Source organism: Brachycentrus maculatus, unplaced genomic scaffold (genome assembly GCF_059751285.1).
Source record: "Brachycentrus maculatus isolate JH-2025_06_01 unplaced genomic scaffold, ASM5975128v1 h1tg000222l, whole genome shotgun sequence".
Lineage (NCBI taxonomy): Eukaryota > Metazoa > Arthropoda > Insecta > Trichoptera > Brachycentridae > Brachycentrus > Brachycentrus maculatus.
This window is the reverse complement of record NW_028280973.1, coordinates 362,049-384,315: the sequence shown is the minus strand read 5'-3', so window position 1 is coordinate 384,315 and position 22,267 is coordinate 362,049. Positions and strand designations below refer to the sequence as shown.

The following is a 22,267-nucleotide window of genomic DNA, read 5'->3' as shown; positions in this document are numbered from 1 at the left end:
TTCATTTACACCACAATCAACACAATGTCCTATGCATTACTAAGTGTGATTATTCACGCTTATTATCTCTTCCTTCTTTTGAATTATAGTGACAAAGTTATATTTCAATTATAAAAAAAATTATTGTTAAATTTGAATATCTCTTCCTTCTTATGATCCTTCATTCAGAGATATTCAAATTTAACAATAAACTTTATTATAATTGAAATATAACTTTGTCACTATAAATATTTTATTATAAATTAATTATAATGTCTACAAGTTTCGAAGCTAACCGCTTCTTATTCTTCTCAGTCTTGAAAAAGAAGCGGTTAGCTTTGAAACCAGTAGACATTATAATTATGTTATAATATAAAATTTTTAGTGATTTTAAAATAAAGTTATATTTTAATCATACAAATGGAAAATCACAAAGTTATTGCTTCAAATATGCTTTATTTAAGAATAATCTATTACTATTTTGAAGTGGGTTTAATTCAGGTCCCCGGGTAGACGTTCCATGTAATACTTACGTTATTTTCGTTCCTGATGCAGTAGTTGGGTGAGTCTTCCAAGTACACCAAGTCCTGGGCAGTCGGCAGGGAGAAGCGGGGATCCTTCAGCTGCAAGCGTCCTCTCTTGCTCACTTTCACCTCCGTTGCTCCGTCATACTTGTCCTTGATGAAGTCACCTAGAAACATGAAAAAGTTGATAAAACTATGTATGGTATATCTATTGATACCTATGTAGAATTCAAGATAGGCGACTTGACGCAGTTAGATCGACCCTCGACTGTGAAATTGGTGTGCGGGTTTGATTACTGCTCATTGCAAAATGAGTTCATGAAAAAGTGTTTTATATCAACATTTTGAGTGTGTCCAAATACTAGTTCACAAATCTGGATTATCTCCAGTTATAGGAGTTATTTTTCATTTTGTTTCTTTGACATCTGAACATAGATGAAGAAGAATTTGGAAGTCTGGGCATTTAAAGGGGTTGCGACCGTCATAGGCTGGTTTAAGTGATCACTTTACACACGTGTAACATTCACCAATTCCACCCATGATTGACAACCATACTACTCAAATTCTTGGAAGTCCTATATATATGGTTCAATTTCGAAACACTGCTTGAATCACTAGAATTTCACTAGAGACATCTATTGGTGAGATGAAAGCAGCTTATTATTGAGCAGAAACTATTTAACTTGTATGTGAGGTCCGAATCCTGGATTATAATCATACATGAAAAATGCTAAAAAACATCCCTTTCATTTAATAAAATAATGATTTTAGGCTATAATTTGACCAGTTAATTATTTACATAATTTTGAGTGTGTCCAAATACTTGTTCACAAATCTGGATTATGGAACCATATATAAAGAAGTTCCAAGAATTTGAGTAGTGTGGTTGTCAATTGACACCCATAATTATGGGGGTAGAATTGGTGAATTTTACACGTGTGTAAAGTGATCACTTAAACCAGCCTATGGCGGTCGTAAGCCCCGTAAATACCCAGACTCTTCTTGTTCTTCCATATTCTTCTTCATCTATGTTGAGATGTCAAAATGTATATATGAAAAATAACTCCTATAATTGGAGATAATCCAGATTTGTGAACTAGTATTTGGACACACTCAAAATGCTGTAAATGTATAAAAGGTTTTGGTAGTACCTATCACCTGATCACCGCCACGCGCTGCTTTCATATTCCATTCATCGCGTCGACAAAAGGCCGTGTAATTTCATTGACACTTAAGAAAAAACCTTTCTATTATATTAATGTAGCTTTATCAGTCGTCCATTTCCGTTTCGACAAAGGCTAAGCGGACAAGCCACGAAGTTTATGTCCATTCCGGGTGACCTCAGGAGGGAAATCAATAAGAAATGCTCATCCTACTTTGTGACACGAACTCGAGAGCTGGAAGCTGACTTTATGGATGCTTCGGGACGCGTTGCACCCACGACTCTTCGTCAGTAGGAAGATGCATACAAAGAGCAATAACAGCTGACTAATGAGACAACGCGACACTTTCGTCGCAATATTATTTCTATTAATAATTCTGGATATCTTACACCATTTGTCCGCCTCCGTGGTGTAATGATCAGCGTGTTTAGTTACCGTGCTGGAGGTCCCGGGTTCGATTCCCGGGGGGGGGAGGTGAAGATAAATATTAGTGATTTAACACTGTAATATTTATTTAAAATTACCCTGGACTGGTTCCTGAAGCGCAAGAGTGATCACCTTGCCTTCATGTAAGTAATGATCAAGATAACACTGCGTCAATTTGATGCAGTGCCCTGTGCACCATTAGGTGCGGATAAGGGTAATAAATAAAAAATAAATAAATTTTAAAAGTAGGTACGTATTTCTTATCATTAAAATAAATTTAGTTTTTATTTTCAAAAGCTCAATACTCGTAGGTGAAGTTTGAGAATATTTAGGAATATTATATAAACGAGTAAAAATATTTGATGGAAACTACAAATGTTTTATTTTTATATCTCCCGATAAAAATTAATACATACTCCCTGAAAACATTATAGTTAACACGCAACAGAGAATAGCTTACAAACTTACGGGATTATAAGTATTGATTATCTTGTCGATATTACATAAGGTAATAATTACTCCATACTTGTGTTATATCGTATTAGTTCACGATGCGATGCATCTGCATCTTAGTGCAAGTCACGGGTTTAATTTCCACACAATCACTTCGCAATGAGCATTAATTAGTTTGACATTTAAAATTCTGGTTCTTTACAGCCCCACAACACCGAGATGCTGGAAGCACTCGATCACGATCCCGACATATCGATAAAAATTATCCACATAAGTTTGGTTGCCATATTTTTAGGGGTTCTGTTGCGACACATTTTCAATGAAACAAAAGGGGCGTCGATTTTTTTGTTTTTTTTTTTTGTTTTCGACACCTAAAATGTCGTCTTATAAATAATTGAACCCAGAACCTCCAGCACGGTAGCCAAATGTACTAACCGCAAGATGAACTACGGAAGCTGGTTAGTTTATTGTAGGTAGGTACATATTTTTTAAACGTTGAAATGACGTGAAGATATTGGTGATATTGCATACTACATATTTTGGTCTATAAAAAATATTGCAATCTTAATGAACTATATAAAAATACGTTTTATAATTTAGCCATAAGAATAGTATTTTTTTTTTTAAGTAGCTATGATAATATAGAAAATACAAGAAGAATCAATTGGATACCTATAAAAAAGAGACATATATATAATATGCTTTTTTATTTTATATATTTTTTTAACAATAGAATTCCCAAAAAATTATGAAGTAGGACATATCTGCCGAAGAGACGACGCACAGTGGGGTATATTGGCGATCTGGGCGGCCAATATTATTTTTCGTTCTAAATCGATTCCAAATATGCCTTTTGACTAATTCATTGTATTATATGGAGATATTTTTTACTTATCAGTAAAAATAATTTTTTTTTTTTTTTAATAAATGCAAAATCGTAGTAAATAATTTAAAAAATATTAGTCCGAGAAAGATGGCCATGGTTCCTCGTCCGGACACAGTTCTTCTTCCGCTTTTAATATAAGCGATTTCTTCATTTGTTATTTTTTTTTGTTTCCTTTATAAATCGTATTCTTATTGGACGACAATAACGTGGTGAAGAAGGAATTGGGTTTTGCCAAATAACCTTATTATTCAAGGAACAAAAAAGTTGTAGGGGCACAAACGAACTCTGAAATATGTTTGCATCGGAGTCTGCATCATTTAAAAACGTTTGTTTATATTGAGCTTGTTGTGCTCCATCACAACCCCACTTGCACATTTAAACTAATGTTTCTCTTTCTTTTTTATTTAAATTTTGTAAACATTCTTCTAAATGTGTCAATAGTCGCGTGGTAGTGTGATCCATTAAACTCTGTAGGTTTACTTCGGCACAAGTTTCAGTTACTCTGTAAGCTTTCTTAGCAGGGTAACACTCGAGTTTTGCTTTTTGTAAGATACTGTAACACGGGTATAGTTTTTTTATGAGAACTCCTTACTATTTCATATTACCTTCTCGAAAGATCGGCTTCAACAAAAATAGATAAAGCCTGTGATGGAGTCAATTGCGTTATCCGGGTATTTTTTTGCTGGCAACGAGAATACGCTTTCTTATATTTGGTAGCACGCTTAGGTGTACAGATAATTTCTTTCCACACCAAAGAAGCATCTCTCATCCCACTTTCTCCTAACTTTGACCGAGTAGCATGGGTGAGCACATCTAATTCAATATGTTTGCGCAAATCTTCAGTTTTCCTTCTTTTGCTTCTCTGTCTTGATTCACCAAACGACTTTGATGGTCGTCCTGATCGATTCATTACCCAAGGAATTGTAAGAGTTCCGTCAAGCCAATTTTCATTTTTTATCAAGAAAGTTTCCTCCTTTCTGAGTGCATTAGTCTATCTTCGTTTTATTTCAGACTTGAAATGCGAAAAATCGTTTTTAATTTTCATTGCACACTCGTCAGAAAAATTATCTAATTGTAAAAGGTACTTTTGCAAGCATTCTAATTTTTCATTAATTTTATTAGCATTTTGTTGCTGCATGATAATAAATAACTGTTTTCTAGTCATTATTCTAACATCTACTGGTCCTAAAATAAAAATGTAATAATTTAAAGATAAAAAACTGTACGTAGTTCAGTTTTTATTATCGTGCTGACTCATCTTAAAAGAGCGATTTCTTGCAAAAGAGCAAAATTCTGCAAAAAAATTTTCAATTTATATAAAGAAAGAGGGCTAAGCTATTTGATACAATCAAAATTATAGCCGGATAACACTCGGAAGCACAACTAAATATTCTTTATTTAAAAAAGAAATGAAGGAAAAATCCATTTAAAGGCACTTATTTAAATTAGTTTTTTTTTAGTAAATATGTTAGCTATTGCAACTTAAATCTATGTACAATACACTATCTTACCTGCTTCATCATAATCCATTATTAAATTGTATACGTGTAATACAAAAAAATAATAATAATCACTGAAATGTTTGCGTACTAAACGAACAGCGAAAGAGAAACACGTGCACTCACAATAACAACAACTTTGCGACTGACCATTAGACACGTGAGATGTGCGTGGGGGGGATACAATTATTGCATGTCATCAACAAAATACTCTTTTTCATGTTGATATATTTTTCATACACCTGCGACAATGTTTTTAAAAGTGACTTTTGGCCGCCCAGATCGCTAATATACCCCACTGTGAGACGGTCGATGGGGAAGAAAAGTATTGGAATGGCGCCCAAGAACTGGCAAACGAAGCATCGGCCGACCCCCTACAAGATGGACTGACGATATAAGAAGAATAGGGGGAGTGACCTGGATGCGGAAAGCGGAGGATCGAAGAGGATGGAGACTCATGCGGGAGGCCTACGTTCAACAGTGGACGGACACAGGCTGATGATGTTATGAAGTAGTTTTCAATTGATAAGGTAGTTTCAAATAATAATAAAAAATCATAAACATGTAACTAGAAATAAGTATAAATTGTCATATTTAAAAAAAACAGAATCGCAAAATTGCATTATGTTTAAGGGTTTTAAAATTTATGATAAGATGCCCGAATGTATGAAGTATGAAAAGAGTCTGAATGAATGTTTGTTAAGTATTATGTTTATTATAAGAAGATGTAAATACATACACATATATATGATGTTAAAGTAAGTATAAATATTTTATTATTACTAATTTTTATAATATAATAATAATATAATGTAATATAAGCTAGCTGAAGAAATACTTTTTTAAATCTTCAGTTTATTTTATTCTATTTGGGAAGCTAAATAAAATTTTGGAAATACATCTATCCGGCTTATAATAGTCTTAAACTAGACGCGCTTTGTGCCACTAATGCATTTAACTATTTTTTTCATAAAATTGTGTGAAGTCACTAATAAGCAGAGGATTTTATTTGGATAAATATTTTTTTACGATCAATATTCTATTAAAGGTATGAGATGAAAATGATTGAGAATTGATGGCTACCATTTCAAAGAAATAAAATTTGATGTTATATTAAAGAATGTTGTTAAGATGGGTGTAAAAATACAAAATCACTCTCACTAAATTTATGTTTCATATATGTAAGAAAAAAATCGTCTTCTTTCAACCTACGTTGTTTTGAAAGCGCGTGTATTTGTTGGTACATGGGCATTAAATGAACAATAAAAATGATAAATTCCCGAAAAAGACGGAGAATACGTGTAATGGCTTATTTATGATCATCGGGTGATTTCCTACACGACACTTTACTGATTTACCAATAAATGTGTTAATGTTCGTTTGTTCAAAATCTAAAAAAAAGCTATTTACAGATTGCTTTGAAATTTTGACACTATTTGGTTGCATTCGAATACACGTGCACGTTTTTTTTATGTTTTATGTAAAAACATGAAGAACAAAAAAAAAACAACAAAAAAACACATTATTCGCATCCAGGGTAATATTTATTCAATATTACCCTGGACTGGTACCTGGAGCGGAGGGCTGATCACCTTTCCTTCATGTGTTAACGATCAAGTTAAAACTGTGTTTATATGATGCAGTGCCCTATGCACCATTGGGGTGCGGATAAGGGTTTGAAGAACAATATGCTTTTTTTGAAAAAAAAAATTATCCCCAATGGCAGCGCCGTCTTTTGAACGTATCAGCAACCTACGCAGAACTTATATATGGCGGACAGTGAGCTTCTTGACAGCTACTATACCCACAAGCATTGTGAAATATTGTGTTAATCCCTTAAATCCCAGGAGGTATAAGTAAGGATTTACATGGCATATATAGGCCGTAAAGAAAAGTAAAACGTAACAATTTTTTTTTGTATTAATATACATATATTTAAATGATAAAATGAAGACTTACCACATATATACACTGGTGTTAAATACGTACATATGTGTTCCATAGAATAATTTAATAGAACATTTTTTTTAATGTCCATAATAGGGTTTATGTCCACCACCGGAACGGCTACCCTACTCCGAATACTTCTTTTAAATAAACAAAATAACAATGAAAATATTTTTGCATTGTTTTTTAAAATATACTGGAACCTTTGACCTGTAATTGTTGGTAAAAATATTTGGCATTAATCTACCGAGCAGGTAAGTTCCCGAGAATAGAAATCAACAATGGATAGTAAATTATACCGATGCGAATTGTATACAGAACCTGCGTTCAGCAGTACATTCACTATTCACTATGCATGTGTTCTAATGATTTGTTGAGTGGGTACGATGAAGGATTCGTGTATCCAATTAAGGCCCAATATACGATAAATCAATTAATTTTCATTAAACCCAGGTAACATTTAAAGTAATTGTTTTCTTCTTCTCAAAACACCATTTTTGTATTTAAAAAATAAGTTTTTTTTAAATAAATTTATGGTTTTGAAAAGAAAAGAGTTATTAAAAGGCGAGGATTTAAAAAATACTGAAGGTATATTCGTAGTCATACAGGAGAAAGTGACCAACTAACAAAACGTTAAATGTTCAGGAGGGCCATTTAAGTCACTTTTGCTTGGCAAGAAAATAAACATCAATGCAGTTAGTCATTTTTAACAAGTCAATATATTATACTTCCAAGTACAAAATCCTTTGGGATTATTTTCGGGGCAATATTAAGCTAGTAAGATATCAAATAGTCAATGATCACGTTTGCGTGAAAAATGCACTAGGTCACTTTCTCCTGTATGACTACGATATAAAAATATTTTTTCTATTTACAATATATTCCTTAAAAAAAAACGAAGTCCAACAAATATAATTTTTTAATAATCGTTATTAAGGAACGTAAGGCTGAACAAGGAATAATTGAACAGATTAGGAAGAGTTCTTTACGTTGGTATGGACATGTGGAGCGAATGGATAACGAGAGAATGACTAAGAAAATATATATGGCGAATGTGAGAGGGAAAACAGAACGAGGACGACCGAAAAAGACTTGGCACGATCAGATCAATCAGAACCCAAAATCTGGCGGTGTCAAAAGTCTGCGTAATCGGAGGGCATGTATGACTAGATGTATGGATGTGAAGGAGGCGAGGAGTGTATGTCAGGACAGAAGAGTGTGGCGTTCCATCCTTTCTGCCTATCCCTGCGGGGAAACGGCGTGATGGTAGCAGTAGTAGAGTAGTAGTAGTAGTAGTTATTATTAAAGTGAAAAAATAGGGTGGACCATAGACATCAACAAATAGAGCCGCCAATAATTTAGCAATGACACCAACATTAAAATAACTCCGTCGTTTCTGTGACGTCATTCATAACATTTTTTCGAAGGCAAATTTTCCAAAAGAAAATGATGATTGAAAATATTAATCATATCGGCTGTTATAAACACAAAACGAGCCCAATACAATCCTTTATAGGTTGAGTATGTTAAATTAGATATTCCTCCCGTCTGACAAAGATCCATTGGACTGCGGTATGATTGCAAGTCGTGCATTTCAAGGTGGTCCCATATATAATATAATCCTATTACGCGGACATGAAAGTATACAATAAAATTATTAATTATTAAAATTATTAATATACATATATTTAAAGGATAAAATGAAGACTTACCACATATATACACTGTTTGGTGTTAAATACGTACATATGTATGTGTTCCATAGAACTATTTAATAGGACAATTTTTGAATGTCCATAATAGGGTTTAAGTCCACCACCGGAACGGCTACCATACTCCGAATACTTCTTTTTAAATAAACAAAATCCCATTTATAATATAATCCTATTACACGGACATGAGAGTATACAATAAAATAATCAGTTTTATTGAAACATTGATTTAATAATATGTTACACTACCTCCAATGTTGCTTTATGCATTTAAGTATTTTACTGATGGCCTTGAGTTTTTTTTAACAGGTGTTTTAAAATAGGTAGCTTAAGGTGGGTCTATTTTGCACCAAACGGAGTTCGCTTTACACCAACTGCAATGTTTCAACTCTTCAAACTAATTCAAGAGATATGTTGTATGAGGATAATGAAGAAATTTCTATAATTCAAATTTCCACCACATTTTTATGAAAATATTTAATAATTATTTTTAAATAATAGATTGATTGGAATGAAATGTTGCTTATTCAAAATTAAACACTAATTGAAATGTAAATACTGATAAAAATTTAATCAATAATATGCTTTCCAAATTTCATCACCATTTTTGTCTATATTCCCATTAATCCATGTTCCGCTCTTAACCACCTCTAGTTATTACCCCACCCACATCTACCTGAATGATTTTTTGCTCACCTGTAGATGAAAACATCTGCGGTTTTCGAAACTAGTCATGTGAAATGAAATATAACTCAAATAGTGGTCTATACAAGTGTTTAATTTTTAATAACAATTATTTAATTTATTTTTGCATTTAGTTTATTATTCTAACTCTGCTTCGCACCCAATCGCGCATAATACATATATCGCTCACTCCTTTCAACAACGTCATTTATCAAAAATCGTAAATTTTCAGTTGTGCATGTTTTCGGAATGCCCAGAAAATGTACTATATCCCAGCAAAAGCGGCATATTTTCAACTTAATATTTACCCGCTACTGGGCAGAAAGTATTGTTTTTGCATTTTGAAGAAAAGGTAATTTTTTAATTGTTTTTTTTAATACTAAATATTTTTCAAATGGAGAATAACTCTTCAGGTTTTACCCAAAAAGATCTGTTGCGCAGTAAAAAGTTCAATAAGTGGCTTGATATTTATTTTTAATACATTTTATTATATTTTTAAACTTTAAAAACGATCTCCTGAAAAATTAAGTTTTTCGATTTATGACGTTGTTGAAAGGAATGAGCGATATGTAAGTATAAGCAGTGTCACTTCGATTGTTAATTACATTGTGTAGGCACTGTGATCAGTCCTGTTCTTTAGTAACCAGTCCAAGGAGATTAAATAAATATTTTATAGGAGAGTTTTTATCATATTTTTAGATTAATAATCGTAAATTCAGAAAGGCGTTCTTCGTTCCATCCGAGTGCATTAATTAGGAATATTCATTTCAATAGATTTTGAACGAATCTCCGCTCAAACAAAACACGACATGCGTGCCTCAAATTTGATATACCTCTGATTCAAAATAGCCACAATGAAAATGAGAAATAATTACGTTGTTGTTATGTCCAACAAAGGATTCAATCACACAATGTGACGTGATGTTATTTTGGTGTTTTGTTACTAATAATTGCTTGTTAACACGAAGCATTTAGGGACAATGGGAAATATAATTGAATACTAATTTCTTATGATTTGGAGAGAAGATGGTGTATCGCTTTGTATTTCAAAATAAATGTTGTGAAAACACACAGTTTATGTATTGTTATATTTTGAGAATTTACCAGACATTACTTTTTAAATAATTTATTATAAGCTATATATTTTTTCACAAAAATGTAATATTAGTATAAAACCACTCACCGAAATTTTTTGCCTACCGGTTTCGAGACGTACCCGTCTCTTCGTCAGGGCAATCACTACAACAGCATGCAAACAATACTACCCGTCACCACCAAAATGTTAACAAATATTTATCACATGCGATTTTAGTCCCATAATATTTTGTGTAGTTGTAAGTGTGTGCTATGGTGGTGGTGGTAGTTTTGTTTGTAAGCTGTTGTAGTGATTGTCCTGACGAAGAGACGGGTACGTCTCGAAACCGGTAGACAAAAATCTCGGTAAGTGGTTTTATACTAATATTACCAAAATTATTGAAAAAATAAAATTTAATTAAAAATGACTTACCACAAAATAAATGCGCACAAAAATGTCTTTTTGTAGATAATTTGAAATATCCACAATTTACATGCGTTAAAAAAATTCAGTTAACATTGTACAAAAATATGTATTATGCCTATTTCGTTTTTTTTCCATTGTTTTATATTTCAAAAATTGTAGTTAGGTACTCGAAAAGACCCACTGTGCATATATTGCAATACAAAGTCCACCATCTTATTTCGTACTGGGTAAAAACCCAGAAGCCAACATGAATATTTTTAGAGGATTTTATGGTTTGAGCTTCACCTTTATATGTATTTTATAGTTTAATAAGTTGTTAATTTTTATGAATTTATGTGAGTATATATCGATTGTGGTACTAATAATCCAGGCCTCAATTATGTACCCTACAACGGTTGTAAGGGGATAATTTATAATTAGCTTACTTTTTTAGAAAATATCTCTTGTGGTAGTATTTTGCAAAATGGTGCTATATAAATTATTTATCATTTTTATTTTTTAAAGTCCCGATAGATTTTAAAGTCCCAATAGACAATGTGACTGACGAATCAATTAATGAAATTATTTATTCTTTAATTTTTATTTTCTCATGAATAATATTTTTACGCATAAAAAATATAGTACGTAATCAATAAATACAGTAACAGTAAAGAAATTGTCGGTTTTCTTAGCTTTAATGTAATGCTTTTCAATTAATCAGATTCCAAATCGACAACTGAATGCGCTCGTATTTAACTTGTTTATCTATTAGACTATTAATGCTACAAAATGCATTCACTAATATATAGTGAATATCTCTTACTATAGAATTACTTCTTAAGGCTTACATAGATACATCCAATAATTATAGTAGGATCTGCAAAAGCACTACTGACAACACGACGATTTGAGGAACGATTGTATAACCAGGAAACCAGAGACGAAATAAAGCTTTTAACCTTATATAACTGAAATGAACAAAACTTAGTACCAAATACTTCAGCTAGCCAAGTTATAAAAAAATGTTGGAAGCAACGGTCCTGGCTTTAAAATGTAATATACTTGACTGGGATTGGGATTAGATTATTCCAGGAGCTAATTCGAATAGCGAAAGACGGGGTTTACTCCGAATAGCGAAGGGTGAGGCTGGAGCCATGAAGTAAGCCAACGTCCAGAGGACAAGACAGAGCACGTGAATAAGAAGCAGGCAGTTTTATAATTTTAATGACTAATTGAATTAGTCCAGACATATTGCAAGAACCCCACGAGATGGACTCCAAACATTTTAAGATGTAGACCTTGGGAGAATAAAAGAGGCGTTGGAAGACCTCAAAAAGATGGTCCGACGCATAGCCGCTGTGGGGAGTAGAAATTAGCTGCAAACAGTAACCGACCGAAGGAAATGGAAGGATATGGAAGAGGTCTATAGACTTGCTGGATATATCAAGCTGTGGAGAACAAAAGGCTAGAGAAGAAGAATGCCTAATTTCTTACTCCAGACTTTTCTCATATTTTCGACAATTGTGTAATAAAGACATACACGATACGAAATAATGATCTGTTTATTTCGTATCGTGTATGTCTGTTGCTCATCTATATTACGGCTAATTTTATAATTTGGTGTAATAGTTGTATTTGTAGTCCCTAGTTTTTATTTAACGGAATTCACATATCGCTCACTCCTTTAAGAATGTCATAAATCAAAAAACTTGATTTTTCAGGAGAACGTTTTTAAAGTTAAAAAAAAATACAATGTATTAAAAATAAATATCAAGCCACTTATTGAACTTTACTACTGTGCACTAGATCTTTTTAGGTAAAACCTGAAGGTTTTTTCTCCATTTGAAAAATATTTAGTTTATTTAAAGAAATAATTAAACAATACCTTTTCTTCTAAAACGAAAACACGCACAGCTGAAAATTGTCGATTTTTGATTTATGACGTTCTTGAAAGGAGTGAGCGATATTGCAAATCATTTTGTGCTTAACTTTCTCAGAGCAGATTTGTATCACCCTGTAGTTGATCAATTTATGACACTATTAAAACGTAAATTTTCCTGTACGAACTTAGTACGAGTACATGCATGCGTATTGAGCGAATGATTAGCTGTAATGGATTCTCCACACATAACTCTACAGTTATATATTATTGCATTGATCTCGGAACCACTCATTGTACTAACATCCGTTAACTATAACTCAAAGATAACGCCAGAGAATTTCTGCACTTTACCTCTGGTTTACTGTTAAACCTTTTAGTTACAAATATGGTATAGGGGAGTCGTATAATTTGAAAATGTACGTTTTCTCTCTTATATTCATATCGTATACAGTATAAAGAATTTGTCAAGTCATAACCGTAAGAAAGTCTAAAACTTGAACGTTGATTTGATTGATTTTTCTCCGTCCTTCAGTCTTTCATATGGTGAAAACCATATGGAAGACTTTTGTGGAATAAAACGTAACAAAAACCTGGCAAACCTATCGCCTAACATCAAACTTTGCTATGCAACTTTTCGAATGGTTTAATTTTTGACATCAAATATGGTTAAACATCGACAAACAAATATGTAAATAATAATAAATGGCAAATAGTATCGTAAATTCAACTAATATTGTTGCAGGCTCACGATTTCTGACAGACAGCGCAATCATTTCGAACAATATTATTTCTGTTAAAATGATCAAGGAAACACTTGTTTTTATACCATTTGAGTTAATTAATGACTACTAGTTTCGGAAGTTAAACTTACATCATCAGGTCTGAATTATGACTAAAATATAAAATAATAAAACAAAAACTGTTCTATCAATAAGTATCAAACGGTTTGCCCGCAACCTACGATATATTATCAAGACCACGATATTTAGCCGGTCAATACAAAAATACTCGCACTAAGATTGTCTTTTTATCTATCACTCAAGTAAGACGTGTAAAATTAATGTTTATATTACGGAGCAATTTTGTTTAATTATTATTTTTTATAATACTTTTGATCGATTTCTACTACCTCCGCAAATATTCAATATTTTATAATTAATAAAAAAAAAACTCCGCCTCCGTAGTGGTCAGCACGCTTGGCTACCGTTCTGGAGGTCCCGAGTTCGATTCCCAAGAGGGGTAAAATAAATATAAATAATTATTTCACTGCAATATTTATTCAATATTACCATGGACTGGTACCTGAAGCGGAGGGCTGATCACCTTTCCTTCATGTGTAAACGATCAAGATAACACTGCGTTTATATGACACAGTGCCCTATGCACCATTGGGGTGCGGATAAGGGTTTCATATATATTTATTATTATATAATTAATAGATCCGTACCAAATATAATATGAAGACAACTTTCTCTCCCTCGATGGTTGGTCGGTAGGTCGGAGAGCTGACAGAATAACGTATTCGTGAAGATATTAAACTGATTGACAATTTATGAGCAATTAATTGAATGCTGAGATGAGCACTCGGACTGGTTCTGCAACTAATAAACGGTTGTTGGAATACGTACATATTTCTACACGATACCGCTCTTAAATAATTGAATACAGGTGTTTGTATAAGGCAACTGCGTACTTAAATGAAATAGTGGCCATTTCAATTATCTTTTTTGTTAAAATATGTGTGCATGTTTTTGTCTGACTATAATTATTTTACACAGCTATACTCGGTCACGGAGTGCTGAAACTTAGTCTGATTTAATCGAAAACAAAGAAAATATCGTACACATCTACATATGTCTATATTTTATAAATAATATAAATATACAAAATCATGCGCATATTAGGATGCTACGTGGTGACTTTATTTTAAAGCAATCGGTGAATAATCTTACAATATTTACGATTTTGAACAAACGAACATTATATATACCAAAGATAAAATAACTATCAGTCTGTCTGTCCAAGATATAAATGAATGAATAGAATATTTTTATTATTTTTTTACATCTCAACATAGATGAAGAAGAATATGGACGTCTGGGCATTTACGGGGCTTACGACCGTCATAGGCGGGTTTAAGTGATAATTCACCAATTCTACCCATGTAACCACAATACTCAAAGCTTGGAAGCTCTATATATATGATCCAATTTCGACACATTGTACTTGAATCACTAGAACTTCACTAGAGTTTGTGAAGTTGTGAGTTGAAAGAAGCTTTTTATTAACCAGAAACCCATTTAATTGTTTATATGACGGTCGTAAGACTCGTAAACGCTTAGACTTCATATTCTTCTTCATCTATGTTGAGATGTCAAAAAACCATTTGAAAAATAATTCCAATTGGAGATTTGTGAACCAGTATTTGGACACACTCAAAATGTTGTAAATAGAATATTTTTTTTCCATTTAAAGACCTATTAATCCAAAAAATCATATTCTTAACTTTTTTATATTAGCGGACTATTTTAATTTATGTTTATTAGGTTTTATTTATGACAATTAAACTCTGTGAAGAATCTAAAAATTTAAGAAGAATAAAATGATTTCAAAGGAAATGAGATGTCCACATCATCTCATCCCAAGTTAATTTAAACTAGTTTATATCCGTTTAATCATGTGTTAATAATCTCAGTTTATAGTGCTACAAAAATGTAAACCGATGGTTTTATTCGAACCCAATAAAAATACCAGAGTAACGATTAAACTTGGACCATATTAATAAAAATGTATCATTAGGAAAATGAGTGAACTGATTGGTAACTAGCCACTGGGCACTGCCATGAACTAGCGAGTTTTTTTTCAAGTTTTTAAATATTTTTCAGTTTGTATTTTTTATTACTTGCAAATTTAGTAAAAATGACCTAATATTTCCGAATTATTTCACACACTAAAAAACGCAATTTTTTTTCTTCAATTTTTATTACATAGTTACCTAAGTTAGTACTTAAATACATTTTTAGCCCGGATATTTACTAACCATTTACTGAATTTTTTGAACAAGTCGAATCAACATTTTGGTTTGACCTTTAACTTAATATAGGAATACTTATTTTTATTAAATTATTTTCCAATTTATTTTTTATTAATCATATTATATTTTCAATATAAAATTATCAATGACCATTGAAAGAAAGTAAAGATATAACAGGAGACGCTTAAACTTTATGTTTTACTATTCGTCACTGTACGCTTTACCCTATACTTGATCTAAAACATTTTATTACTACTACTAAATAGAAGTTTTATTTCGTATTCATTCACATAAAAAAAAGTAGTTCTATTTTTTGTCAAATTAGAAAATCGATATGAATTTATTTCGACGCTTGGTAAAGAAACGAAAATACACATGTGTTTATTATATTTACATATATATATATATATATATATATATATATATATATATATATATATATATATATATATATATATATATATATATATATATATTTATATATATATACATATGTGTGTGTGTGTGTGTATTTATACATATATGTTGCTGTTATTATTAACCAATGAGGTGCACATTCGATCAGTAATGGATTCCATTTCGTTATCTCCGATTCCACGGACCACGAGTCGTGGGCATTCATCACGAGACGTCGCTGTTTGTGATTTATGACATCGACTACCACTGACAGCTGACAGATGTCATATCTGACATTTGACAGTTGTCGAATCTGCTGCTTCGGCGGTAGGAGCTCGAGGACATGCGGGTCAAGTCAGATAATGCAACCTTATCTATCGACATTAGGGTAGATGGGATTAACTTGGGCCATTAGAGGGGAAATGGACCAACTGGTCTCTTTTTTTATTCAAAGCTTAAACCGGTTTTTTGCAATCATTTAAACTGAATTTAGTTAAAAATTAATTTAAATTAATATTTGGTATACGGTTATAAATAACTAGAATTAAATGCCGAGCGCTCGGCTACCATTCTGGAGGTCCCGGGTTCGATTCCCAGGGGGGGTCAAATAAATTTAAGTGATTTTTTTCACTGTAATATTAATTCAATATTACCCTGGACTGGTACCTGAAGCGGAGGGCTGATCACATTTCTTTCATGCGTTAACGATCAATATAACACTGCGTTTATACGATGCAGTGCCCTATACACCATTAGGGTGCGGACAAGGGTTTGAAAAAAAATTAAAAGAATTAAATGACACTCAATTACAGAAAATTAATGAAGAAATAAATTTACAACACCATTGGTTATTCACAACATTTTGAGTGTGTCCAAATACTTGTTTACTGTCGTTATCAATCATGGATAGAACGGTAAATGTTGAACGTGTGCAAAGTAATCACTTAACCAGCCTACGACTGGTCATTGACCTTGTAAGTATCCATATTCTTCAATCTGTTTTAAAATGTCAAAAAACCATTTGTTATATTTATCACTAAGCTCACATCAACCTTATTGGTTATTTAACTATTACCTAGTGTAATAACTGGTAAATAGTTTAATTTTTAAAACACAAAATAAACTAATTTAAAAATAATGAATAAAATGAATCGTTTTTTTTTGTTTGTCTCGAATTGTTACAAAATGAAGCCTACATCAATTCACGTTCAATCGATCGCAACAACAATCGACTGCGGTAAATTACAATAAACATCATATCAATTATAACCTTAAATGTATTACTGTGATATCAATCCTTTTTTAATCTAATTCCATCTGCCTACGAGTGGCAGAACCTTAGCGTCGCTAATATTCAATTTTGAATAAATAAAAGGGTAACAATATTTATTAAGCTACTAATCTTGATAGCGTACAAAATAGAGCGCTTGAAAATACTAAAACCCTTGACACAGACCAATCGTCAAATAAAAATTAACAAAAAAATTCAATGTTAGTTCGTGAATTTAAATACATATAAATAGATGGTAATGTTTATATTTTCTTCTGGCAATATCCTTTCTGCTATGTAAAAATAAAATATCAGTAGTACCTGAGCATACTGAATTTCTTTTATGTTGTAATAGATTTTGACATGAAGTGAAATAGCTGTCACTATTGCATAATTTTGATTAAAGAATAAAAATCGACATCGCAGGAGGCTAATCTCTCTTGAAAACGGGCCACAAGGCCTATACCAAAAAGAAGAAGAAGAAGATTAAAGTTTTTTGACTAGCGGATCAGAAAAATTGAATTACATTTAACCTCAATTCTATGTACAGGTCTAAAAAAATATAAAAAACATTTAGATGTATGTACCTACTGAATACATACATCTAAATGTTTTTTATATTTTTTTTACTGATTTCATAAGTTATTATCTTCAAAAAAATGCAATTTTTTTTTTTTAATTTTTGAAGTTTGGGATTCTCAAGAGTTTAAATTGTGTCGTGATTCAGATATTTAATTAGGTACTGTTTTTGATAATATATTTAGAATTTTGCAACATTTAAACTTATCGTAAAAAATTAAATGAATTCATAAAATTGCTCCAAAAAGTGTGACATTACTGGGATTAATTTTGATGGTATTTTGGTAGATTTTTTTTTTAGAAATTTAGAAATTTGTAAATGAATAGTGTAAAAGCATATGAAGGTTACTTTTAATTCGTCTGTATAACCCATAAAAAGCAATCAACTCGTTTCTAAAAAACGATAAAATCTTATAAATTAAGACGTAACTCTCCTCACGGCATGTCAGAATTTGACGTTTCTAATAAGTGGAAGGTCTCACCCGAGTCATAAATCATGACAACAACTACGGCGTAATATCTACACCAATATCTGAGCATTCTGTAGCTGTAAAATCAACTCCTTACTGTTCCAAGTAACCGAGTCTATGCCAAATCCCAACTGATCAAAATCCAGACGTATTAAAATCCCAGTAGCCCAATATCCCGATTTTAAGCTGTATGATTATTTATCTGGTTTGGTGAGAATTATTAAAATTGTTATATTTTAACACTATTCTTGTCGTCTGCCTCCACAGCGTAGTGGTTAGCGCGCTAACTAGTAGTGGTTAGACTACCGTGCTGAAGGTCCCGGGTTCGATTCCCAAGAGAGTCAAAATAAATATTATGATTTTTATGTTTAATATGACCCTGGACTGGTACCTGAAATGGAAGGCTGATCACCTTCCTTCGTGTATTTAACGATCAAGATAACACTGCTTCTATACGATGCAGTGCCCTGTGCACTATGGGGTGCGGATAAGGGTTAGAATAATTCTATTGGATTTTACAGAGAGTGATAGATATTGAATCCTAAACATGACCAACTGCATAACTGATCTGTATATCTTTTGATAGTTATCTTCTGAAAAGGTTGACAAATTGTAGTAGAACGGTGCAGTTTCACTTTTTTTTTTGTTTTTTTTTTCAAGTTTCGATCTTATACACAAGTTGAAAACCGTTTTATAAATAAAAGAATAATTGTATCGTATGAGATTTTTCAAAAAATAAAGTTATTGGTATTTTGAGCTGTAAGGTTGAAGTGCATTTTTAAATAATTGATCTACTTAATATACGTTCTGAAATATTCATTGTTAATACAAATGGGTGGGTACATCGTTTGAATTCAATACTACATATTTTATTAGAACCTTAATTATTGTGAAATAACAATAGTAATGAAATAGGTATTGTTGCAAAAATTAAATTATGTAGTAATCTAGTAGAGAACTTTCTGAATTATTCAGGAAAAACTATGAACTGTTTTGTAAAAATACATGATGTTTTGATATTGTTGAAATTTTAACTCCATTTTAAAGCTAAACGCATTTCGTATATTAAATAGTAGCTAATTATGTTTTGAATATTGAAAGCATTAACTTTGTGGATCATATTGATACATTATTTCAAGAAATAAAAATACTTTGTGTTCTGATCCACTCACATTTTTATTTAACCAACTAGTTAAAAAGCGGTTAAACAAAAATTAAATATAATTAATAACCAAATAAACATTAGTCAAAGTCCCATTTTTAATATTTTTCCCATAAAATCAAACCCAACCTAAACAGAGTTATCCCCTTCCTTGCTCTTACCCCTCCTTAAAACACCATTACCCCCACCCCTACCCTTTTGAAACCCAACAACTTGTACACTGTTTCTTTATATATATATATTTAGTAATAAATGTAACCCTGAAGAGGGCAACTGGTTGTTGCCGAAACTAGTTGGTTAAATAAAAATGTGAGTGGATCAGAACACAAAGTATTTTTATTTCTTGATATAATATAGTAGCTAATTATGCTAATTATATTTTGACTTTTTTTTATACAATTTGCAATTATCTTCTAGCACCCTCATAATAAAACATAAAAATAAATGCATTTTCGTTTCTTTGTTTCAGTGAAGTATTTTCCTGTGGGATGTTTCTAGATTTTGCTTGATTTCAGCATAAGAAGTATGGGTGCAATCAAATAATAATTTGTTAATGTAAATGACTTCCCCTTTGAGCGGGCTTTTAATTCAGTCGCTTAAAGTAAATGTTGTCGTCACTCAAGAATTCCAAGTTCAAGAAAATTTTACTGTCTTCGGGAGGAATTCTGAGATCAAGAACTTGTATCTGCCGCGACAGCTCGCTTTATTACATACACGTAAAAGTGAAGAAAAAAGTGCACGGTACCTCAAAACTGAAAGGCACTTAGATCTTAAAACTGCACTTAGCACAAAACTGAAAAGCACACAGATCTTAAAATTCAGAAATAAAATTTTCTCAATTGATTTTATTCAATGGATGAAAAAAACCAAGAAATAGGCGTTTGATAATATAACTGTTTTTCATATTTTATAATACTAACTCAATTACCTTTAACATTTGTCCATGATAGAAGGACTTTCAACCTGAGGACGAGGAGAGCTCGCCCCAACAGTCCACAAAGATAATAAGTTGGTATGGAGCCAGGAAGAAAAGGAAGAAGAATTTAACTGCCTTTAACTAAATCTTATGATACATAGGATACTGCATTAGTTAATGCTACATTATCTTGACTATAAATCAAGCGAAATCACAGAAACACCTTAATTTAATATTAATGATGACTCCACTTAGTCTCCAACCGCAGACTACCTGCATGATAGTCACAAGTATGTACTAATCTCTACACTAACTCATTCGAAAATATTTAGCAGATCATCTAAAACCTCTTAAAAACTCAACCACTGCCAGTTTCGAAATAACCATTCTATGGACAGGTCAAAAGACCGACTGGTTATTCCGAAACCAATAATCCTGAAGTACAGTTGTTGAACGGTTTTACATAATATGAACAATGAATAATAATGAGAGTGTCATATTACCATACAACAAAGTTATTAAGATTTTTTTTTAAATTCAAATAATCCATTGTAACAATAAAGATTAGGCGCAGAAATAATTATTTTTTACTAACTTGTTGTTTCTCTTTGATAAATACATAGGTGCTTAAAAGTATCAAAATAAATAAATCATGATACGTTATCATTTTAAGCTGCGCGGCTACAAATTATACACCACCCAGTTTGATTTTAGGCAAGAAAGTCCTGTAGTATTTTTTTGTATTTTAATGTAAAAAAAACTCGACAAAGTAAAGCTTTTTACATTGGGTTTAATCGATCTAATACATGACGATTCGATTTCCTTTAGATCGTTCACTAAAATAAGTTTAGATTTATATCTTTAAAATCGTTGATATATATATGTACTGTATTCTTACATCAACGATCTAAGACTGACAACTCAAAATAATTAAAACTAGCTTTGGAAATAAAAAGATCAAATAATAATATTTTCAATTAATATAATTAATTAATATATCTGTCAAATTCGGATTTCAGTTTAGAGCGTGAAATTCTTCTATTGACATCTTAACATAGATGAAGATGAATATGGAAGTCTGGGTATTTATAGAACTTAAGACCAGTCGTAGGGTAGCTTAGTAATCTCTTTATACACGTGTAACGTTTTTCATTCTACCTACCAACATTATTTTAGAAAGTATTTTGACGTGATTACGTTAATTTTCAATTTCATGTTGGAATTCAGTAAAAAAAATATAAATCATTCTCGGATCGGTACCTGGAGTAGATTTAGAATATTCCAGGATTGTATCCCTTAATCAGAGCTTGATCGAGAAACTAATGCAATATAACTATAATTAAAATGTAACTTTGTTTTATAATCATTAATTTATAAAACAAAGTTACATTTTAAGTGATTTTAAAACAACATTTTGAGTGTGTCAAAATACTTGTTCACAAAATCTGGATTATCTCCAATTACAGGAGTTATTTTCATATTATTTTTTGAAAAAAAAATATATGAAAATAACTCCTGTAATTGGAGATAATCCAGATTTTAAGAACAACTATTTTGACACACTCAAAATGTTGTATATAAATTATCTGGTCAAATTATAAGCTTAAATAACAAAAATGAAAATGGTATTTTCTGGCGTTTCTCATGTGTGTGATTGAAATCCAGGATTTGGACCTCATATACTAATATAAGAGTTTCTGCTTAGTAAAATGCTTCTTTACATCTCACCAATAGATGTATCTAGTGAAGTTCTTGTGATTCAAGAACAAGGTTTCTAAATTGGTTAATATATATAGAACTTCCAA

The 22,267-nt window shown here is 31.7% G+C and overlaps 1 protein-coding gene across 1 annotated transcript in view; it reads right to left on the bottom strand.

The window, feature by feature from the left end:
- Positions 1-22,267, bottom strand: part of LOC148306844 (protein Wnt-5b-like) — a 91,256-nt gene that overhangs the window by 5,060 nt on the left and 63,929 nt on the right. Inside the window, exon 7 of the mRNA XM_088264306.1 lies at positions 513-670. Within this exon, the coding sequence (XP_088120432.1) occupies positions 513-670 (158 nt within the window). The remainder of the gene's footprint in view (positions 1-512; positions 671-22,267) is intronic.